A 23,269-nucleotide genomic window follows, 5' to 3' on the forward strand; every position below is an offset into this window, starting at 1 on the left:
CAGAGAAAGTATACATATGAAAATATACATCATATAATACAGAATGAATGAACTTTTTAATTGGGAAAATGACAACTCAGCTCAAACAAGAGAGAATCCCAGATTCCACCCAAGGAGAAATTCCTCAAAGTCTATAGTGTAGCAAACTGAAAATAGGGATGTGACAGAGATTGCCAGCTCCTCTATACATTGGTTTTTCCTTCAGGGACTTGAAGAAAGGTTGGAATTATGCATGTTCTCCATCAGAGCTGGAAGGCAGAGGAACAGGAAGAAAAAGAAGTTCTCCTCTCCCTCTAACCAACAGAATTGGTAACTTTCTACTTTTTCCCAGAAATGACCTTTATCCTGCTGGCTAACCCCTGGACCCTAGTCAGCACTTGAGACCCAAGTTAGCTCCTGATCCACACCATTCATCCCAATAACTTCGGGAAAACTAGAAATGAAAAGACCTTGAAGGCCAGGGCTAGACCATAAAAGCTCAAAGTAAGATCATGGCAAGAGATTGTCCAAATACATAAATAGAAATAACACTGGTGGTAATCTAGCTTAAATATCTAGAAACTGTAAGACTCTGATTCTAGTCCCAGCCAGTCACTAACAAGTTTTGTGACTGTGGGCAAATCATTTCTTCTCTCTATATTTCAGGTTCCCTATCTATCCCTAGATATTAGAGAGAGGAACAAGTTTAGCACTAAAGATCCTTTCAATTTTAATATTTTGTGTTCTAAACTGGTGCTCCAGAGTAAAGGTTAGCTCTAAGATTGTAGTATTCTATGTTCTAAATTGCTTCTAGAACTAACATGTTGTTTTTTGTATTCTGCGTTCCAGGTCACTTATAGTTCTGTCTAAGTTCTAATATTCTATGTTCTATATTATTTCCATTTCAAACATTCTATTCATTTTTCTACTCTATGTTGGAAGGTAACTTCTACTTTTTTATATTCTAAAACTCTATGTCCTAGGGTAACTTCTTGGCTCTAATAAAATTTGTCTTCCCCATTAGATTGTGAATTTCTCGAAGTCAGGGACTGTCTTTTGTCCCTTTTTGTATTAATACAATGCCTAGGACATAGTAGGCAGACATTTAATAGCATGTTTATTGATTAGCTGATATTCTGAAATTTTATATTCTGTGGCCATACATGGGTCCATCAGTCACTTGATAGGACTGTCCATCTAAGGGAACCAGGCCCTGCATTTGAAATCATGGAATGAATCTGGGGAACAGAAGAGAGGCTTGCAACTGCAAACACAGAACATCTCCTAACAGCCTGCTGCTGTAGAAGCATTTCTTATTTCAAAGCTGCCATGTAATTAGGACGACCATCCTACATCTCCAGAATAATGGGCCAGATGGCAACATGCAGTGAGCAGATGAGAAAACTGAAAGGTTCGAAGGGAATTTCCTGTTTATGACATTCATCAGAGCCAGCCTCAGCCAAGCATATAATCTCATGGAGGATAAGCACAGATACACCCAGGGCCACAACTGCCCTGAGTCCCCCATGTATTGCCGCACACCACAGTGTCTTTGGGATGCCCCTGCTACACAAGACCACTTGAGGAACATGCATATGATACTGATGCTAGAGGTACAATATCCAGAGAGATATAGGACATCATGATGAACCCTACCCCAACCCAGGCTGGCCCCATCCCCATCAAAAAAGCAGTGTAATATAGTGGAAAGAGTACTAAACTTGAAATTAAAAGTTCTGACTTTGAATCTTGTTCTTAAAAATTCCCAGTTCATGAGGCAGTTAGGTGACACAGTGGAGAGAGCACTGGCCCTGGAATCATGAGGACCCAAGTTCAAATTTGATCTTGATCAAAATGGACACAGGATTTAGACATAAAAAAAATTATAAACAAACTAGGAGATCAAGGAATAGTTTGCCTATCAGATCTATGGAAAGGGAAGACATTCATGACCAAGGAAGAGATGGAGAACATCATTAAAAACAAACTAGATGGGGCAGCTAGGCGGTGCAGTGGATAGACCACCGGCCCTGGAGTCAGGAATACCTGAGTTCAAATCCGACCTCAGACACTTAATAATTACCTAGCTGTGTGGCCTTGGGCAAGCCACTTAACCCCATTTGCCTTGCAAAAACCTTAAAAAAAACCAAACAACTAGATATTTTTTTTTTAGTTTTTGCAAGGCAATAGGGTAAAGAGGCTTGATCAAGGTCACACAACTAAGTAATTATTAAGTGTCTGAGGCCACATTTGAACTCAGGTACTCCTGACTCCAGGGCCGGTGCTCTATCCACTGCGCCGCCTAGCTGCCCCCAAACTAAATAATTTCAATTGCATTAAATTAAAAAGCTTTTGCACAGACAAAACCACTGTAACCAAGATCAAAAGAAATGTAGTAAATCGGGAAACAATTTTTACAGCTAGTATTTCTGACAAAGGACTCATTCCTGAAATGTACAGAGAACTGAGTCAAATTTTTTTTAAAAAAGCCATTCCCTAATTGATAAATGGTCAAAGGATTTGCAAAAGCAATTTATAGATGAGGAAATCAAAGCGAGCCATAGTCATATGAAAAATTGCTCTAATTCATTACTATTAGATAAATGCAAATTAAAGCATCTCTGAAGTACCACCTCACACCTCTCAGACTGGACAATGATCAGTGTTGGAAGAGATGTGGGAAATCTGGGACACTAATATATTGTTGGTAGAGCTGTGAACTCATCCAAACTTTCTGGAAAGCAATTTGGAATTGTGTCCAAAGGGCAACAAAAATGTGCATGCCCTTTGATCCAGCAATACCACTACTGGTCTATACCCTTAAGAAATTATGAAAAGGGGTAAAAACATCACTTGTACAAAAATATTCATAGCAGCCCTTTTGTTTGTGATGGCAAAAAATTGGAAATCGAGTGGATGTCTATATTGGGGAATGCATTAATAAACTGTGGTATATGTATGTGATGGAATACTATTGTTCTATTAGAAACCAGGAGGGATGGGAATTTAGGGAAGCCTGGAAGGATTTGCATAAACTGATGCTGAGTGAGATGAGCAGAACCAGAAGAACACTGTACACCCTAACAGCAACATGGGGGTGATGATCAATCTTAATGAACTTGCTCATTCCATCAGTGCAACAATCAGGGACAATTTTGGGGTATCTGAGATGGAGAATAACATCTGTACACACAGAAAGAATTCTGGAGTTTGAACAAAGACCAAAGACTATTGCTTTTAATTTAAAAAATTAACTTATTATGTAATTTTGCTATCTCTTATAATTTATTTTTTTCCTTAAGGATATAAGTTCTCTCTCATCACATTCAACTTAGATTAATGTATAGCATGGAAACAATGTAAAGACTAACAGACTACCTTCTGTGGGGTGTGTGGGGAGGGAAGTGAGATTAGGGGGAAAATTTTAAAATTCAAAATAAATAAATAAATTTTAAAAAATTAAAAAACCTTTGATCTCAGACACTATGTCTGAATAAGTCATTTAAACCTCTATTTTCTCTCCCCTCCACCCCCTCACTTAAAAACTAGCTGGATGACTCTTTGTCTTTTTTTTAGGTTTTTGCAAGGCAATGAGGTTAAGTGACTTGCCCAAGGTCAAACAGCTGGATAATTATTAAGTGTCGGAGATCAGATTAGAACTCAGGTCCTCCTGATTCCAGGGCTGGTGCTCTATCCACAGCGCCACCTAGCTGCCCCTGCATGACTCTTAGCAAGTCATTTAAGAGAACTTTAATGAAAAATGTAGAACTTATCTATAAACAGGAATATCATTTGCTCCATCTACCTCAGAGTGTTGTTAGCTATCACTTTGTAAACTTCCAAGCACTATATAAACATACCATTATCAATGTCTTGCATATAACAGACCCTAAATAAGTGCTTGTTGAAATGAATTGGTGGAACTCTGTATTACATCCTCTCTTTCACAGCTTCACAATATTTTCTGCTCCAGATATGTTATAGTGATGGAGGAAAGAGTTAGAGTTGGAGAGAACTCAAGAGTTATCTAATCTCTCACTTTAAGAAATGAGAAAATAGTTGGGGCAGCTAGGTGGTGCAGTAGATAAATCGATCACAGACCCCCAGAGTCAGGAGGACCTGAGTTCAAATCTGATCTCCGACACTTAATAATTATCCAGCTGTTTGACTTTAGGCAAGTCACTTAACCCCATTGCCTTGCAAAAGAAAAAAAGAAATGAGGAAACAAGTTTCTAGGGGTTAAGTAACTTGTCCATGGTCACACAACTGGGAAGATACAGAGACAAAACTTGAACTCAGCTCCTCTGCTTCCAAATTCAGAGCTCTTTTGATTGTAACATTATGTCTCTCTATATTTCAGACTCATTCTTGCCTCTATACATTTTCCCAGGCTGTTGTCACCATGAGAAATGATCTCCACCCCCCCATCTTTTCTATCTAAATTGGACCTATCGTTCAAGTCCCAGTTCAAATCCCACCTTTTTCACAGTCTTCTCCAACTACTCAGATCTTAAATGGAGCTTTCCCTTTAGCCAAATTTTCTAAGATCTCAAGTGTCTACACCAAATAAATTGACAGCTATTTGTAATAGTTTCAAGAGTATGTCCTGCCTCCCCAACTAGACAGGAAACCTCTTAAAGGCAAAGACTATGTATCACGCCTCCTTGTCTCCCCTTTAGTGTCAAGCATAGGATTGGGCTACAAGAGGCACACAATGAAAACTTGCTGATAGACAGAAGCTGAGTAGCACAGCAGTGATGAGTCATGCCCATGTAGTAGAAGGGTCGAAGAAGACCACTAATAGAGATGCAAGCACATAGGAAGAGGCACAAAATCACAACTCCTCAGGACAAAGCCCTTTAGGAGTCCCTTAGCAACCCCCAAATACATCTCAACTTTAGGGAAGTGGACTCACCAGAGATAGTGAGAGGAGACTATTCCTAATCAAAAGAAAATAAAAGCTCTAAGGAGGAAACTTTTTTTTTGAGTTCAACAGGGGTGTCAGATCAGGGACCAAGGACCACAAGACCAGAACCAAGAGCTACAAGCTCTTTCAACAGGTCATCCCAGTTAAATACCCTGATTCTATCAATTGCTTCCATGCTAACCCCAAAAAATCAAGGATGACTGTTGGGAAGGAAAAATTCCAAGATTATGCAGTATGAAATTAACCACATGAATGACACCTCCTAAGCCAGAAAAAGTATATCATCCCTTTGCAGAGGACTGGCAATTTATAAGTGCTGAAACCTCATGGCAAAAAGCCACAATCATCAACTGGCTTCATTTAGTTTACTTAATTGTGCCTGGGCTAGGGTCCTGAGCATATCCCTCATGGAGAGGGACACATTTGTCTTTCAAAGGCAAGTCTTCTCCCTCACTCTGGATAATGTAGTACAAAGAAAACAGGCTCAGTAGTTAGGAAATCTGGCTTCTAGTCTGGTCCCTGACATTGCGTGTGAACTTTGGGGGTGTTTATTAAATGCCTAATGGTACTTTACAAATATCTCATTCAATTCTTATACTAACTTTGAGAGGAAAGAATTATTGTTATCTTTTTTTTACAGTTGAGGAAATTGAGGCTGATAGTAAATGCCTTGCCCAGAAAGCTAGAAAGTATCTGAGTGTGAATATGAACTTAGGTCTTCCTGACTTCAAGCCTAGAATTCTTTCATTGGACCACCTTATCACCTCTTGGGCAAGTTGCTTTTATTTTCTAGGCATCTGTAAAATGAGGAAGCTAAACTGGATGATCTCTGATCTGAGTCAGAAAGGATCTTTGTTCTCACCTTTCACGTTTTTAAGGCTCATTTGATTTAATGCAACAAGCAGTTAATAAGTAACTGCTATGTGAGTTATGTGAACATTCTACAATGCCAAATCCATCTCTATTGTTCTATAAAACTTCCTGTATAGCTGCTCATTGAACCGTCTTCAAATCTCAAACTTGATCCCAGGCAGATAATACTAACCTGCTGTTTAAAGGAATTGACCTTTTGAATCTCTGTGCACCAGGGTGTTCTTAAAACAAGTGCCTAGGAAGACTGAGGGGAATGAATGTATGGCTATCTACTGTGATTATTGAATCACATGCAGGGACCATCTGGTTTGTGTCTACCTTCACCTTCAGTGTTATTCCAGGTACTTGGACTTGTCTCACTTTTCCTTTCTGGGAAAATCCTGTATGTTGACTATCATCCCAATATTGAAGAACACAGAGAGTTATTGCATCTAACTATCCACTGTACAGTAAAAATAAAAAGTGATTATTCAGCTTCTAATTGAATACCTTTAGTGACAGGGAGTTTACTACCTTTTTCCAAGGCTCTCCCTTCCATTTCAGCATAGCTTTAATTGCTAGCAATTTGTCAAATTGTTCAGCTCATGCTGAGCTAAGGATTACCACCCATGGGATTTAGTGTAGAAAACAGAAGATATCAAAACTGAATTGTAAAGCTAGAATGAATCTTAGAAATTTATCTTGTGGTGAGGAATCTCAAAAATGATACCCAAGAAAATTAAAAGATTTGTCAAGGGTCACATTCCTATAGCAAATCTACATCTGCTGACTCTCAAGTCAGCAGTCAAGATTGAACTCTACAGAGCTTAAGCCCCATCACCAACAGATTTTCCCCAAAATGCCTCCAAGCACTCTGTGACTTATAGATATCTCAGCAAATGAATGCTAATATCTGGCCATGAGAACACTTGGCAAGACATGAAATATGAAAACCAGAAAAACTGACTTCCTTTCTCTCTTACCTCTTTATCTACCCCTTACTTGTTCCATCAAACTGACCTCTTACTTTCCTTAGAAGGGATTTTCCAAATAGAATCACCCTTGTTCCTAATTTGGAGCTGAGTCTTCCCCAGCTGGGGACCATTGAAACATTCTCCTGGAAAAAGAAGAATACATACTGCTACCTAAAGCTTTGCCCTACCCCACCATTACCCAAGTGATACTCAGGCAAAGGAAAAGTCAGAGGCAGGAAGACAGAGACAAAGTCCATCCTCTGTGTTTTCTCACCATCCTGCTTGACAACCCCCCTCCCTCCCAGTTTGGATTGCCTTGGGCTTGGCTATGTTTGGAAGTTTGGCTGGGATGAACAGGGAGCAGGAGTGGGAGCCAGGAGCCCTCACAGCTGTGTGGCCCCATATCCGCACTACAAACAAACACTGTCTCCTGGTAACAGCAATTCATCCTAACATCCCTAGCACAGAATCACAAAAAGAGCTGGGAGGAATCTTAGAGATCATCTGGTCCAAATCCTTTGTTTTACAATTGAGGACACTGAGACCTCAAGAAGGAAGTCCCTGCCCAAGGTCATACAGTTAGCTTCTGGCAGTACCAGAACTAGAACCCATCTCTGCTGACTCCTCCATTATTCTTTCTATCACACCACATAAGTCATATAAAATCATGACAGAGAAGTTTATAGGCTGCCTTCTGAACTGGAAGATGCAAAGCATATGCAAAATGATACAAAGGACAGCCACTAACATCTCCCTATCTCTCTTAGGAAGGCTCATATCTTCCATGAGGTCTTCCCTACCTAACTATTCAGTCCTTATCAACAGCTCCCTCTGGGAGCACCCAACTATAGTCTGAACCTTATTTCAAACCTTTAATACTTCTTGAAGCCATGGTCACACTAATATGGGTCTGCTTTCCACCAGCGTAGATGACATCTTGGTAGATGGTCTCGATGAGTTTTGGTGACCAAAAACCCCATCCCCCTCAGGCTAATTTGGTAACAGATCTGACATAGAGTTTGTTATTGGACCTATCTTCAAAGTCTTTCCAGCTTGGGAAGGCCTTCCAGGTCTTGAGCTCAACAATCATAGCTTTCAGGAAGGCAAGGGTCACTTCCATGCTATGAGAAGGAATATACCATCCTATTGTCTAAAATTTGGAATTACAGATTATCAGAGGCAGATGGGACCTTAAAGAACATCTAAACCAATTCCTCTCCTTAGAGTAGGAGACTGAGGTCCAGAGAGGGGCAGTAGTTTACATAGTCACAGTGGTGGAAGATGTAGGGACAAGAACTAGAGGCAACCAAGTGGCAGAATGGGTGCTAATGGACTTGGGATCAGGAAGATCTGAATCCCGCCTCAGACATTTGCCAGTGGTATGACCCTGGGCAAAGCATTAAACCCCTCTTGGCTTCAGTTTACTCATTTGCAAAAAGAACTATTGCAATAGGACTATTAAAAATCAAATGTGATAACTTATATGAGGTGTTTTGTAAACCCTAAGTCACTATGTAAATGTTAGCTAAAACACAGGTGCTTAATCATCTTCTCTTCATACTGTACATTCCCAGAGCAGACTATCTTTTAAATTTCTCCCTTATCAGACATAGTAGCAGGGAACTTTTTGATACTTGAATTTTGAGTCAATATCTCAGACATTTTCTTCTTTCCTTTTTCTTCCCCAATTAGCATTGCAGTCTTTACTTCAATGGAGAAAACTGGATTACCCGAGAGACTGAAATAACTAACAATGCTGTTAATTAATGTAGTCATAAATAATAATCTGGGGCAGTTAGGTTACCAGGTGGATAGAATGCCATGACCAGAGTCAAGAAAACTCATTTTCCTGTGTTCAAATCTGGCTTAACTCACTTCCTGGTTGTGTGCTCCTAGACAAGTCACTTAACCCTATTTGCCTCAGTTTCCTCATCTGTAAAATGAACTAGAGAAAACCCCAATGGGGTTATGAAGTGTCTGACTCAACTGAAAATGACTATATAGTGACATAATAATATATGATTTAGAGAAGGTACTTTTGAAGGAAGGAGGGAGTATCATAGGAGAGAAAGGAGAAGTAAGTACAAACAGGGAAAGTACCTCAGACTAGAAGTTGGAAGTCCTAAGTTCTAATACTTTTTCCACTATTAACTAGACAACTGACCCTAAGGAATTTGCCCCACCTCTCCATGTGTCTTTTTCCACTTTTCTGAAATGAGGATAGGATTATACACTATACCTAGAGTTCCCTGCTTGCTATACTCCAACCCTACTGTGCCCCTAACTCCATCCCCAGGGTTGTTTTTTTTTTCAGAAATTCAGAAAGATGGCACCTGCCCAGGATGGGAGGAGACATCTACATCTGGTCTTTTAAATGTGCCACAGCAAAAGCATCTTGAAGCCAGTTGGCTGAATCTCTAAGGGATAAAAGAGGGGCAAGCCATAACAACAAGAAAGTGCTGATGTGACTGTATTAAAAGGGGAAGGGGAAAGCAAAACCTCCAGATCTTAGTGATAATGACTCTCTGGGACAGCAAAACTGCCAAAACTTTGTGTCAAAGAATCAGAAGAATTGACCATCAGGATAAGGCATATTATTGGCGGGGGGGGGGGGGGGGGGGGGGGGGGGGGAGTTTGGAAAATGAGGGATGGAAAAACAAGGAAAATGTTGGTCTACAGTATTCATGTGAAGCCAATTTACGATCAATTTTATGTTTGGGAAAGTGTTGCTTTGGTGAAAAGGAAAGAAATGTACAAGATTTGAATAAACAAAATAAAAAAAAACAAGGAAGAAATGAGAGAATAGGTGGTAAAGTACTTTGAAAGGTACAGTATAAATGGAGAGGTTATTCATTGGATGGGAAATAATGCTCTAGCTGGCAAGAGATATAGAATTCTTTTCTTTATCTGGACACCAAGAAAGATAAACCAAGTATGCCAGAGCTAGAAGGGGAATAGGAGGAAGGAATAGCATAGAATTCTGATATTGCAAAAGCTGTATGGACAAATTTTATGATTCCCAACAGATCTATTAACGCATTAGAAGGAGGAGGAATGAACAAATTTGATTTTTTTGGTTCCATGTTTCAGACCCAGTTGATAATAGGCCATTAAAAGAGTGTTCTGGCCCCAGTTATCAGTCCAGCTGAAGATGTTAACAGGAAGCTCAGAGAGAAGGGGAGACTCCTTTGGGGACAAGGGTGGGTATATCTCCTTCTCCCCTACTCCCATCATTTCCCAGTTGTGTGTAACCTACCCCTTCCCAGAACTGCCAGCTACCTTGGAGTTTCAGTGACACTACTAGTTAAGAATGTACCAAAAGCCAGATGTTTGAGGGGGGTGGATAGTAGAAAAAAAAGTATGATGTTCCCTCCCACCCCTCCCCCGCATATAAGCTGGCAGGCAGACCCCCAGCTGTTTTCAGGAGTGTATGTGCTCAAGCTGAAAGTATTGGAAAGGCCCTCGAAAGCAGATGTTCCAGGGAGACAGATGTTCAAATGATCGAGGAAGCAGGGGGCTGGCAGAGCCACTGCAACCTCTTCTGTCTGGTTTCTTTCAAAGGCCTTGCCAGTGACTGATATCATCATGCTGGGGCTATAGCCTCTCCCCAAAGAGGTCATTGACCTTTTCCAACCCCCTCAATAGCAAAGCCAAAGGGATCAACAAGTGACTCTTCACAGCCAGAGAATGCTGTCCCCCACAAATCCACCCCCCCAAAACCAAGAAGTCAGTCCAAGCTTTGTTGAGAGAGTCAAGAATAAAACAGAGCAGAGGTTCTTGGCGGTATGGGCAACGAACACCTTTTGACTCTGAGAAAAAACCACAGACCTGGGCTCCTTTGGTAGGGCAAGGATAAGTAGAGAGAATAGCAGCCCAGAGCAAGGATGGCAGATCAACTGGGTCAGTTTGCCCTATTCAATGACCTCCTCTGCCCCTTCACTGGCTCTGCAAGAGAAACCTAAAATCTCATTCATCAATAAACTACATTAACACTGAAAGGGATAAGCCAAAAAAACAGATAATCCAAAGGTATTTTCCATTGTGTGCATTACAAAAGCCTTCTGGAGGATGTGAATTGCTATTAGGCAATAGAGTTGTTTTACATAGGCATATTTTACCAGAATTATAGAATCATTTACCAGAAATATAGATTTTTGAGGATTTGGGGGGCAGAATGAGTTTGACTCTTTGGGCTACAAATTTGTCTAATAAGTGGGGTAGTTAGGTGTTAGTGGATAGAATACCAAAGCTGGAAAAGGAAGACTCATTCTTTCAAGTTCAAATCTGGCCCTAGATTCTTCCTAGTTGTTTGATCCTGAACATGTCATATATCCTTATTTGCCTCAACTTCCTTTATCTATCAAATGAGCTTGAGAAGGATATGGCAAACCACTCCAGTATCTTTTCCAAGAAAACTCCAAATGGGGTCATAAAGAATCAGATATGACTGAAATGACTGAACAACAACAATAACTACAATAAAGGAAAGGTGGCTTAAGACATGAAAGGAGTAGAAGGAGGAAATTATCCTGACATCAAATATCTATCAGAGTTCATTTTAAAATAGAAAATTCATAAGTGAATTTTGGAAAATCAACCAGATTTCCAGAGCAATATAAGGCCACATCTTGCCCAGGAAGGGGCTTTGCTCTCTTGTTATTTATGAACCCCTTATCTCTGTGGAAATCGAGTTTAACCCATAGGCTCCTTTGCTTAAACTACTTTATTAAACATTTTTACCCTTTTTGACCCTGTCTTCTTCTGAATTTTCAATATATGGAAACACTAGTTACTGGTCATGCCCGTCTTATTTCTCTGCCCCTTCAGTCTGCAAAATCACCAAATTGGTTACCTGTCTGTGCTAGGTGACAGGAGCTGGGAATCCTTTGTCCAAATCACCAATGGGGTTGGGGATCCTTGGGCTTCACAGTGGAGGGTCAGCTCTTTCCCAGTCATGGCAGTGATTGTCACTGGTCTATCTGAGTCAAGTGACTCATTCATGATAATCCTGGGTTTAGCTATGGTGAAAGAAACGGTGAAAGAAAGTTGCAATCTTTTTAAGATTGGGAAAGAAAGGGGAAGGTGAAAAAGAACAAATCCAGGATGGTTCTTGAGGAAACAGGAGCTCTTGAAAGTAAAATCTGTGAGTCCAGAAGTTTATTATGATGGGATAAATGTAGAGTTCCCAGCAACAAATTATATATTTCCTATTCAACTTAAACTCAACTGTTAGATTATTAGGTCACTAAAATCTAATATCTAATATGGCAATATTAGATTTTCCTTGTTAATCTCTAAGAAACAATCTAGCTTATTTGAAATCTAGTCATATCAAATGTTATTTGAAATGCAAGAACCATAACATGTGGGGAGGAATACTTTGTTGTGATTCAGAGATTGTTGCTGAAATGGATGAAGGGCAAATCCCCTTAGTGCATCTGGGATCAGATTAGTACAATCTGATTTACTTCTATGACTAAGAAAAGCAAAAGAAGCATCCTAGTTTCTATTCTGTCTCCTCCATAACAGCCCAAAGAACATGTCATTTCTTTAAAATTTCAGTAACTTATAACCCTTAGCTGGTTTTGGTTTTTAGGTCAACTGGAAAAAAATCAATTTAGTCATTTATAGGCCCACCCTTTATAACTAAACCACCCTTTATAAACCCACTCTTTATAACCAAACCACATCCCAGCTTTTGATGCCCCTGGTCAATATCCTTCTTCAGAGTGCCCCAAAAGTTAGCCCCTCAGAGCCTAGTACAAGACTCTGGTACTTTAAAGACTTGATTTATCAAAGGAAAGGATTGAGAATCCTAAAAGGTAGTTCACAGGGCTTTGGGATCATGAGTCCTTGGATTAGAGGGAAGTCAAAGGCAGGGAGGATTTTCCTGTCTATACTACTTTTATCAAACTAGACATCTCTATGTTATAAACAACTCCTCCAAGAACCAGGATGGTCCAACCCACTTACTATTCACAGACAGTTGGATCTCCTGTCTGGAAATGCCCAATGAGTTGGCAGCAGTACAGACATAGATCCCTGAATCTTGAGCAGATGGCTGAGAGATGTGCAGGCTGCCTTCCTTGAGCACTTGGTAATGGGAATCCTGGAGGGACAAGGCATTCATTTCCTAAAAGCAAAGAGAATCAATAGTATCAATATTATATAGGGAAGTGGCACTTAATATTCCTTCAAGCACCCCACACTGAGCATCATCTTCATCTCTCATCTAGTAGAATGAAAATTTCTGGGGAGCAGGGATTGTTCTGTTTTTTTTTGTCTTGGTATAAGTATCACTTAACACAGGGCCTGGCAAGTAACTGGCATCTAAAAAATGCCTTTTGCATTGTGTTGAATTTAATCATAGGATGTGGAGCTGGAAAGTAGCTCAGCAAGCATTCTATACAACTCTATCCTTTTCCAGAAAAGAAAAGTGAGACTAGAGAGTTTAAGTGATAATTGTAATAACAATAACTAACTTTTATATAGCACTTAGCATGTTCAGGCCCTGTGCTAAGTGCTTTCCAATTATTATCATATTTGATCCTCATACCAATCCTGCGAGATTTGTGCTATTCTCCCCATTTTTACAGTTAAGGAAACTGAGGCAAACAGAGGTTAAGTGGCCTGCCCAATATCACTGAGCTATTAAGTGTCAGGGGCTGGATTTGAACTCAGATCTTCCTGCCTCCAGGTCTGGTTTCTACTCACTGCATCACCTGGCTATTTAGCTGATTTATCACTATAAATATATCAGGGAATATTGATTATAGTTTCCTTGCCCAGGACTTCTGATCGTTTCTCACGATATAGGATCAACAGATTTTTACCAACCTTTCTCCAGTTGATGGTGGGAGGAGGAACTCCCCTTGAAACACAGGGAAGAGAGATAGGAACACCCTCATTGGTGACATAGTGGGAAGCAGTAGGCTGGATGCTGGGCAACACTTCAAAAAAAGAATGCAACTAAAATTGAGGAAGACTTTAGCTCCACCAACATTCCTGGCTATTGTTTTCTCTGACACTGTCAAAACTCTACAAATGTAATCCAGCTATCTTGACTAGTGACACAGTAGTCTGGAGTTTATTGCCAGTTGAGCTTCCACCTTGCTTCACAGCTTAAACTACTCAACAACAACCACCATAACAACAGAGCGAGCAATGGTCTGAGCTGTTGTTCAGTGGAGTTCCAGTTCTTTGTGATCCCATCTGATGTTTTCTTGGCAAAGAAACTGGAGCAGTTTAGTATTTCCTTCTCCAGCTCATTTTACAAATGAGGAAACTGAGACAAACTGGGCTATGGGACTTGCCCAGGGTTGCACAGCTAGGAAGTATCTGATGCCAGATTTGAACTCTGATTTTCCTGACTCTAGGTTCAGTGCCCTCTATTCATGACTCTCGGTGATCTGAGAGAGGATTCTAATTAAGGCTTCCCTGACTCCAAGTTTAGCAACTTCTTAGTTACCTCACAAGATCAAGCAGACCACCTTTAAAAGACTACAGCTCCAAACCTGGTCAGTCCATGTCATGGGCACAATACTCAGGCATTGCTGACAGATGCATGAAGCCACATGCTATGCTTATCCAACTCCCTAGGTGGCAGAAGTAATTGTAGTAGTGGGAGTGGTGGCAGGGTTGGGGGTGGGGAAGATGATGTCAAAAGCAACAAGGAGTAGAGGGTTCTCGTCAACTCAACACCTCCTTCTGACTGCAATGAAGGGGTGAAACTAGCTATCCTAAAAAAGGCTTTCATTCCGGTCCTGTCCACCCTCCTTGGACTCACCTTGGACAGCCAGCTCAACATCCTGGCTCTGAGAACCTGCTGTATTGGTGACCACACAGCTGTACCTCCCCACATCCTCTTGCAAGGCCTGGTCAATGTGGAAGCTGCCATCACTTCGGATAGAATAGTGACCATTCAGCTGAGGCTGATGGGGGTAAGCATAGGTTTAAAGAGCTACTCTGCCACAAAGTCCCACCAGTTTGGTCTAGAATCTGTTAAATGACTCACCAATGGTGAAAAAAGCCTAAACCTAGAACACTCCATTTCCATGGTTCAATTGGTTGCCCCTCACACCTAGTTTGCACTCCTTCCTCACCTCTACCTCTCAGAATCTCAGAAAGGAAGGAAAAGAGGAAGGTAGGAAAAGGAAAGGAAGAAGAGAGAGAGAAAGGTAAGAGGGAAGAAAAGTAAGAAATATGTTCCTGAATATTGTCATCCATTCACATATCAAGTGCCACTTCCTCCATGAGACCTACCCTGTCTCCTCACTACCAGTCAAGTGCTAGTGTCTCCTTCGCATAATTACTCTGAATTTATATTTTTATATGTAAATATATATTTGCAAAATGAATCTCCCTTTCAAAATTATTTTGAATTTGTACTTATAGTTAATATCTAAATAAATATTTGCAAAATGTGTCTCCCTTTCAAAATTATTTTGAATTTGTACTTATAGTTAATATCTAAATAAATATTTGCAAAATGTGTCTCCCTTTCAAAATTACTTTGTATTTATATTTTATATATTATTATATACTTTTATGTTAAATATACTTATATGGGTATGTGTTGTTTTCTGTGATAGAATGTAAGCTCTCTGAGGGCAAGGGCTGCTTCATTTTTGTCTTCATGGCCCCAGTGCCTGGAACATTGAAGGCCTTTCAAAAATGCTTTTCGATTGATTGATTGAGGTCACTTCTAGCTCTAAATTCAATGATCCCAAGAAGAAGGAGGAAAGTGGTAGGTCAGTGCCTATGTACTACTGGCAATGTGGAGATATGAAATAAGCAGAAGGTTAGGTCTCTGTCCGTCTAATTGGAGATGATATAGTCACACAAAAAGAGGAAGATGATAGACAGCAATAGAGAAGATACTTCTAAGACTATCTGATAAGAGAAGAGATCAGTAATATACCAATCCTCCCCTTCATGAACCTTGGCCAGGGTTCTCCTCCTATCCCAAGCTAGGGAATGCCCAAGTACTCACAACTTGGCCATCCTTCAGCCAGTGCCGCTGAGGAAAAGGCTTCCCAGACAGGATGACACAAGGCAGCGATACAGGCTGCCCCTCCAGGACTCGCACCATGGAGGCACTACTGGCAATCTGAGGGGGCTCTGCAGGGTAGGAGAAGAGACCTAGTGCATTAATCACCTCATTCAACTCAATAGGAGAACTGTCACCAACTTTCCTTCTGGGTGCCATCAGGAACTCCAGACCCACACCCTAAATCTCTACTCCTCCAAACTACCATCCTCTACTTCTAGAACCATCAGATACATCAATCTGGAGGTATCCAAAGTATCAAAGCCATAAAAGGCTCCAGACTCACATCCTGTATCTCTACTCCTCTAGATCACCCATCCTTCTATAGAACCATCATATACATCAGTATGGGGGTACCCAAAGAATCAAAGGGGACTCTGCGACATATCCCAAGAAACAAGGATGTTAAATATGTCCCTGAATATTCTCATCCATGTCCATGTAGAATCCTCATTAATCAGTTGGTTGTACATCTATCCCTAGGAGGGGGAGGGGGAAAATTGCCCCATTGAAGTGCCCAAGGGGATGATTGAGTTTGTCCATGGCAATACTATAACTCAACACATTTCCCAAATATTTCCCCATCCCCAAAAATATTTCTCTTAAAGCAAACCATGTCCAATGACTGTGAGCTGGACCTCTGCCTGAACCTTGCCAAAAGCATTGTGAGCTTTACAGATGTACAGTCCCTGGTCTTCTGGGGTCACATCTAAAAGGGAAGAAAACCATTTTAAATAAAAATACATCAAATTCCCAACCCTACAAGATTAATAACTCTTAGTTATGAGGGATGTAACCTTAAACAAAAAGGAAGAAGATAAAAGGAGAGGGAAAGGGGAGGGAGGGAGAAGGAAGAAGGAAGGGAGTAAGAGAGGAGGAGAGAGAAAAGGAATAAAGGGAAGAAAAGGAAGAGGAGGAAGGTAGCAAAAGGAAAGAAGGAAGAGAGGAAGAAAACAAGGAAGAAAACAAGGAAGGAGGGAAAAAAGAAGGGAGAGACAGAAAGGGAATAAAGAAAGGAGTAAGGGAGGGAGGGAAGAAAGGAAGAGAAGGAAGAAAAAAGGAAGAATGGAGGGAAAGGAAAAAAGGAAGAAAGAGGAAGAGAAGGAAATGAGTAAGGGAGGGAGGGAAGAAAGAAATAAGGGGAAAAGAGAGAAGAGGGAGGAAGGAAGTAAAGGAAGAAGGAACAGATGAGAAGGAGAGAAGAAGAGAAGAAAGGAGTAAGGGAGGGAGGGAGGAAAGGAAGGAAAAAGGATGGGAGGAAAAAGAAAGAAAAAAGAGAGAGAAAGGTAAGAAGGAAGAAAAGTAAGAAGGGAGAGAGAGGAAGGGAAGAAGGAAAGAAGTGAGGGAGGGAAAGAGGAAAGGAAGAAAGGGAAAGAGGGCAGGGAGAAGAAAAAAGAAAGTGAGGGAAGGGAAAGAAGGAAGAGGGGAAGGGAAGAAGGAAAGGAGTAAGGGAGGGAAGGAGGAAAGGAAGAAAAAGAGGAAGAGAGGGAAAGGAAAGAAGGAAGAGAGGAAGGGAAGAAGAGAAAAGTAAGGGAGGGAGGGAAGAAAGGAATACAAGGGAAAGAGGGAAGAAAAGGAAGCAGAAAAGGAGGATGGGAGGGAATGGAAAGAAGGAAGAGAAAAAGGGAAGAAGTAAAAGATTAAGGGAAGGACGAAAGGAAGGAAGGGAAAATAAGGAAATAAGAAAAGGAGGAAGCATGGGAAAGAAAAGAATGGAGAGAAAAGATAGGAAAAAGGAAGAAGGGAAAAGAGTAAGAGAAGGAGGAAATGAGGGAAGGGAAAAGAAGGGAAGAAGAAAAAGTGGGAGACAGGGAAGGAGAGAGAAAAAAAGAAATATTTATTAAAAATCCAGTATATGTCATGAACTATGCTAAGCTTTTAACAAACCTTATTTCCCTTGGTCCTCACAACAATCCTGGGAAGGCGATACCAATATTATTCTCATTTTACAGAAAAAGAAACTGAAGCAGCCTAAATTCAAATGAGAAGTTAGTAGGGTAAGGTAGAAGCCCAAGAAGCTCAGGTGATAAATCCCATGGTGTCTAGTAATCCTTGACCTCCGTTGACTTGGCCTAGGGTGGCCAATTTGTGAGCAGTCAGCCTCTAGCCCCAGCTAAGGAGGACCAAGTCCTTCTCTGCTGTTTTTCTTTCACTACATCTAGAGTGTGGTCAGAGCTTAGGAAGGACATTGACAAGCTGGCAGATGTCCAGAGGAAGGTGATCAGGACAGTGAAGGGTCTTGAGGCTTTGTCATAGGAGGATCAGTTGAAACAACTGGGAATGTAGGGTCTGGAGAAGAGAAGATTCAAGAGGTCTGAAGTATTTGATGGGAGAGAAGAGTAAAACTTGTTTGGTCTGGTCCAGAAGGCATAACCAGGAGTCATAAAACACAAAGGGGCAATTTAGGTTTGATATCAGGAAAAACTTTCTAATGATGAGAGCTTTCCAAAATTAAAATGGGCTATCTAGAGAGGCAGAAGGATTCCCCTTGCAGGAGACCTAGAGCAGAGGTCTACTTGCTAGTATGGTTCTTTTCATGTATGCCACTATGGTACCTGTGATGGGGAAGATAGATAAAGGTCAACAGAACTATACAGAAGAACCTTCTGAGTAACTCCCTGTGGGACTAACACATACTCACTCTGCCTTAGAAGAAACACTTTCACAAAAACCCACCATGGCCACATGGACCTGACTTGGACAAAGTGGGAGCTGAAGAGGAAAGCAAGATAGCAAAAAAAGAAATAAAAGTTAGGGAGACTTGTTTCTAAGGACAACAGATGCAGATGTCCATTCTTCATAGTAGTATACAGTTAACTGATGTTTGTGGTCAGTGTTTTTCAAGTAAGACCCTTTTTTTTAACAAGAGGCTAATATTATTTAATATTCATTCATTCAAGTAGTTATTCTTATGTATAAGTCTGTTAAAGGGCAGCTAAGTGGCACAGTGGCTAGAGTATCTGACCTAAATTCAAGAAAACATGAGTTCAAATTTGGTCTTAGACACTCATTAGCTGAGTGACTCAGGCCAAGTCATTTAACCCTATTTGCCTCAGTTTCCTCATATGCAAAATGATCTGGAGAAGGAAATGGCAAGACCACCCTAGGATCATTGCCCAAAAAAACCCAAATGGGGTTGCAAATTGTTGGACTTAAATGACTGAACAACAACAATAGGTCTATTAAGTCCTACAGATTGCTGAGCATCCTGCTAAAGCTGGAGAGATAGAATAAAGTAGTTAAGAGTCAAGCCCTGCCCTCAAGGAGTTTACAATCTAATAGAGAAGTAAGAATATACTGCTATAGATTTTAGTGAATATGATTCTGATGGTTAAATACATATTCTCATCTGTAAAATGAAAGTAATAATGGAACCTTTGCCCCAAGGTTGTAATGAGATTCAAATGTAATCATAATGAAAAAATAATGATGATGATAATAAGTACAGGTGTATGTGTATTGGCCAATACTATTATTTGTATATGTGTGTTTCTGTTAATATAGTCTCTCCCAAACTATATTCCCAATATCCTTCTGGACTTTTGATGCTACATCATCATCTATGATGCTAAATTGGGGAGACTGGAGTCTGGAAACTGGCCTTCCTGTTGTCTTGGGACACAAATAGGGAAACTGAGCTTACACTAAAGCAGCAGTTTGTGAACTTGTTTTTGTAATATTTGGATCCTTATTTCCATATAATTGGTTTCATCTGTTATCCTATGTATTTTATTTTATGTATTTACAAACATTATTCTGAGGAAGGGTCCTTGGGTTTCACCAAACTTCCATGACACCAAAAGGATAGGGAACCTATCCTAAAATCTCTTACTCTCCAGGAACAGCACTCCTGCCTCCAATTGTCTGGCCCAACCACCCTCCACAGGATGGGCTGGCACTGATTTTCCATCTGCTCGGGCCCAGGTGATTTTCAGACTGGGGTGCCCCTCTACTCGGCATAACAGGATAGCTTTCTTCCCCATCTCCACCACCATGTTCTGAGGTGACTCTATAAGTCGAGGAGCATCTGCAAGGAAGAAACTGGAGTCAGTCAGTTCACAGTAGAGCTGAAACCATGCACGATCTAGGCCTTCCTGCCCTGGACCTTAGAATTGGCCTTTTAAACTTTCATAGCCTCACCCCAAAGCAAAATAAAAATTACAAAGAGAATAACTTCTCCCACCCATAATTTAATTAAATGACTTAAGGAGCCCAAATCTGAACTTGGCTCCATCTATCCCATTGTGACCATAATAAGTACATATAAAGATGAACACCTAGCTGAAAACAAAGGATACCTAGGACCTGTCTCATGGATGATTTCCCAGAATGTGATGAACCTTGGTTTGCCCTATCTGTGTAGTAGGGGCTATGCTATTTCCCTTAACTGCTCTGAGTCTTCAAAGGGGAGTACATTATTATGTCTCTATGTGTTAAAATCCTTGGATTCAAAGGCATTTTAGCAGTTCCAAACAGGATCATTACGTAATTGCTGGCTGGGTGTCCCACATTCAATAAGGGCTCACAAAAGGGCTTGGGGCTTAACCCCATGGCCTCCACTTTCTCAGTTTCAGAAATGGCAACAACCCCACCCAGCTCATCATCTCCTCTGACTGAAGTTTCCCTCATCCTGACCCATTAGTCCAATGAGGCTTCTCTTCACAGCACACCTCCTTCCAGTTCTCAAATCTGACCCCACCTAATTACCTAACTGTGACCCTTCTCTCTAACTGGATAGACTTGCTAGACCAAGGAGAGGAAGAAGGTGATGACTTAGAAAGGGATTCTAGGGAATGGCGGGTCTGAGGTCCGGTGACCTGGTCTCCACTGATTCCAAGTCATTTCTAAAGTTAGTACCCTCCCAAACACCCTCTCAGTCTTTAGTCTGTGGAATCCAAGAACACTCTAACATAGAATCATATAAAGCTAGAATTGAAGAATAACAAACCTTATTTTATAGACAGTTAAAGTGAGTCTTTTAGTGATCCCAATCCGGCCCTGCTATACAAGACACACACTGGGCTAATTTGCTTTTCCTATCCACAGGCAAGTTTGGAAACAGGTTAGAATAAGCAACCAAAGGCTTCCCTGCCCTACAAAACTAGTGGGACTCTGAAGATAGTAGAACTCCACAAACTATTATCCCAAAGCCTCCAGAGGTCCCAATTCAGGAGTAGTTATAGAATAACTGCTCTAGCCTGTCTCTTCTCTAGGAATCATGGTATTACAAAGTCTTTATTAAAGACTCTTTGAACGTTAAACCTCAAAGTTTCAGATCCCACCCCATGGGGAAGTTTTCATCACTCTCCACTTTTTCTGGAAAAACAGTTCCTCAAACCATGAAATTAAAATTTTCCCTAGCTGAAGGGATTCAGAGATTTCCAGTTGTTTCAAAGACTTTACAGGTTGATTCAGAAAATTATTGCAATTAGGAAGAGTATTTCATTTAGTGTGACATTATAGAAAGACACCTGAATAGATGACAGGTTCAAATCTCAACTCTGTCACTACTATCTGTGTGACCTTGGCCAAGTCACTTGACCCCACCCTTGGGGTCTGTTTCCTCATCTACAAAATGAGGGAATTGGACTCAATGGTCTTCAAAGACCCTTCTGGTTCTAGGTCTATGATTCAATGACATTAAATCACTCCACATTCCTCCTCTCCCTCCAGACTCAAGACAATGAAGAAATAAAAAATGGAGGGGCCTCAGTGCAGAGTCCCAGAAAGTCTATCCTATTTCTGTGCCCCAGTTCTCTGAAATCTCACCCCTTGCTATAATTCTATCTAGAGACTCTAAGATAGCTCTGAAAGTTTTCTCCAGACTCTTTGGCTTCAGTTTCCTTTAGCAGGAAGTAAATAACGTAGGATGATCTCAGAGGTACAAATAAGAAAGAGGGACAATTGGCCCTCCCCCTGTACCTTTTCAGCCTCATTTTCACTGCCTTCCTCCCAGTACCTTTTTCTCTAGCTAAATTAATCTCCTGGTTCTCACATTTACAAATACACAATTTCTACTTCTCTACTGCAAACCTGTGCCCATTAAGGGGCAGTACAGACCAGAGGAGATTGAGTTAAACTTGAAGTCAAAAAGATCAGGGTTCAAAAACCACCTCAATCATTAACTGGTTACGTGACCCTGAGAATGTCACAGTTTTCTCATCTACAAAAGGGAGAGAATATACTTACCTCAAATAGTTGTCAGGAGATTCAAATGAAAACTTAGGAGTAAGGCACTTTGCTAATCTAAAGCAGTTAACCTAGTTGTACAGTGGTTAGAGCACTGAGCTTGGAATCAGCAGGACCTGAATTCCAATCTGACCTCAAGCATTTTCTAGCTGTGTGATTCTGGACAAGTTACTTAACTGCTGTCTACCTTAGTTTCCTTATCTCTGAAATGGGGAGGGAAGGGGTAATAATAATAATAGCATATACCTCCCAGGGTAGTTGTGAGGTTGAAGTAATAATTATAAAGTTTTTTTGTAAACTTTTAAGTGCTAAGCAAGTAATAACTATTATCTAAAATACAATATAAAGCTTAAAATTGTAGTTAACATCAAGCACTCTTTCTACCACTCCTTGTTTGATCTCTGTTGGTTATATATGAATCTTGTATGTCTTCAACTGGTCTAGATACTCTTTGAAGGCAAAGATCATGACATCTTCTCTGGATGTTCCCGTATCACCCAACACAAAGCAAATGTTCAATTAATATTTACTAAATGTGTTCATTAGCAAGGAGGTGCCCAGCCTTTGCCTAAAACTGAAGCTGTTATATCGACTCTTAGTTTCATCAGGAAATTCTACATTTAGATCTGATATCCAAGGCACAACACGATTCCCAATTTCCACTGAGGAACTGAGATGGCTTTGCTGGGACAGAAGCAGGTCTTAGGAAAACTGTTAGGAGGAATTGTCTGATCCAGAGCAGGGATCTAGAGCTGAATGGAACTGACACATGCAACTGTTTGTTTAGGGGAAGGGGAAATCCTGGAAGAGAGAGAGAGCTTTTTTAGGCTCATCAGCTGTTCTATGTCATCTCTAAGCCATGGGGCCCTTCCCACTGAATTCAATAAACTCAGTCTTAGAAAGAGAGACACTAAGACACACCCAATTAGAGATTAAAACAAAGGCTAAGTAGTTGAGGTTAAGAAGCAGTTTGGCAAGGCAGATAGTGTTGGCCTTGGTCCTGGGTTCAAATATTGCTCCATCATTTGTCAGTTGTGTGACTGTATTGCTGAGTCTCAGTTTTCTCACATAAAAAAATGGTGATAATTATACTTATACTAGCCACCTCACAAAGTTGTGGAAGAAAATATTTTGTAAACCTGAGAGTGCTATATAAACATTAGTGTTAAATGGATAGTTCTACCAAAGGACTATTATCTGCAACAATTGTGGGTCTTAAGGAGATAATATCTGCCCCTACTACTATAACCTCAAGAGGGCCTTTACTCACAATGAGATAATCAAAGGACAATTCTGCCC

The 23,269-nt window shown here is 40.6% G+C and overlaps 1 protein-coding gene across 2 annotated transcripts in view; it reads right to left on the reverse strand.

The window, feature by feature from the left end:
• Positions 1-23,269, reverse strand: part of HMCN2 (hemicentin 2) — a 176,856-nt gene that overhangs the window by 107,660 nt on the left and 45,927 nt on the right. For both annotated transcript variants that reach the window (XM_074210922.1, XM_074210921.1), the window contains exons 16-22: positions 19,614-19,808; positions 16,395-16,490; positions 15,725-15,852; positions 14,519-14,663; positions 13,570-13,682; positions 12,706-12,865; positions 11,585-11,750 (exon numbers count right to left, since the gene is read on the reverse strand). In XM_074210922.1, coding sequence (XP_074067023.1) covers positions 11,585-11,750; positions 12,706-12,865; positions 13,570-13,682; positions 14,519-14,663; positions 15,725-15,852; positions 16,395-16,490; positions 19,614-19,808 — 1,003 coding nt within the window. The remainder of the gene's footprint in view (positions 1-11,584; positions 11,751-12,705; positions 12,866-13,569; positions 13,683-14,518; positions 14,664-15,724; positions 15,853-16,394; positions 16,491-19,613; positions 19,809-23,269) is intronic.

The sequence above is a fragment of the Macrotis lagotis genome, chromosome 1 (genome assembly GCF_037893015.1).
Source record: "Macrotis lagotis isolate mMagLag1 chromosome 1, bilby.v1.9.chrom.fasta, whole genome shotgun sequence".
NCBI lineage: Eukaryota > Metazoa > Chordata > Mammalia > Peramelemorphia > Peramelidae > Macrotis > Macrotis lagotis.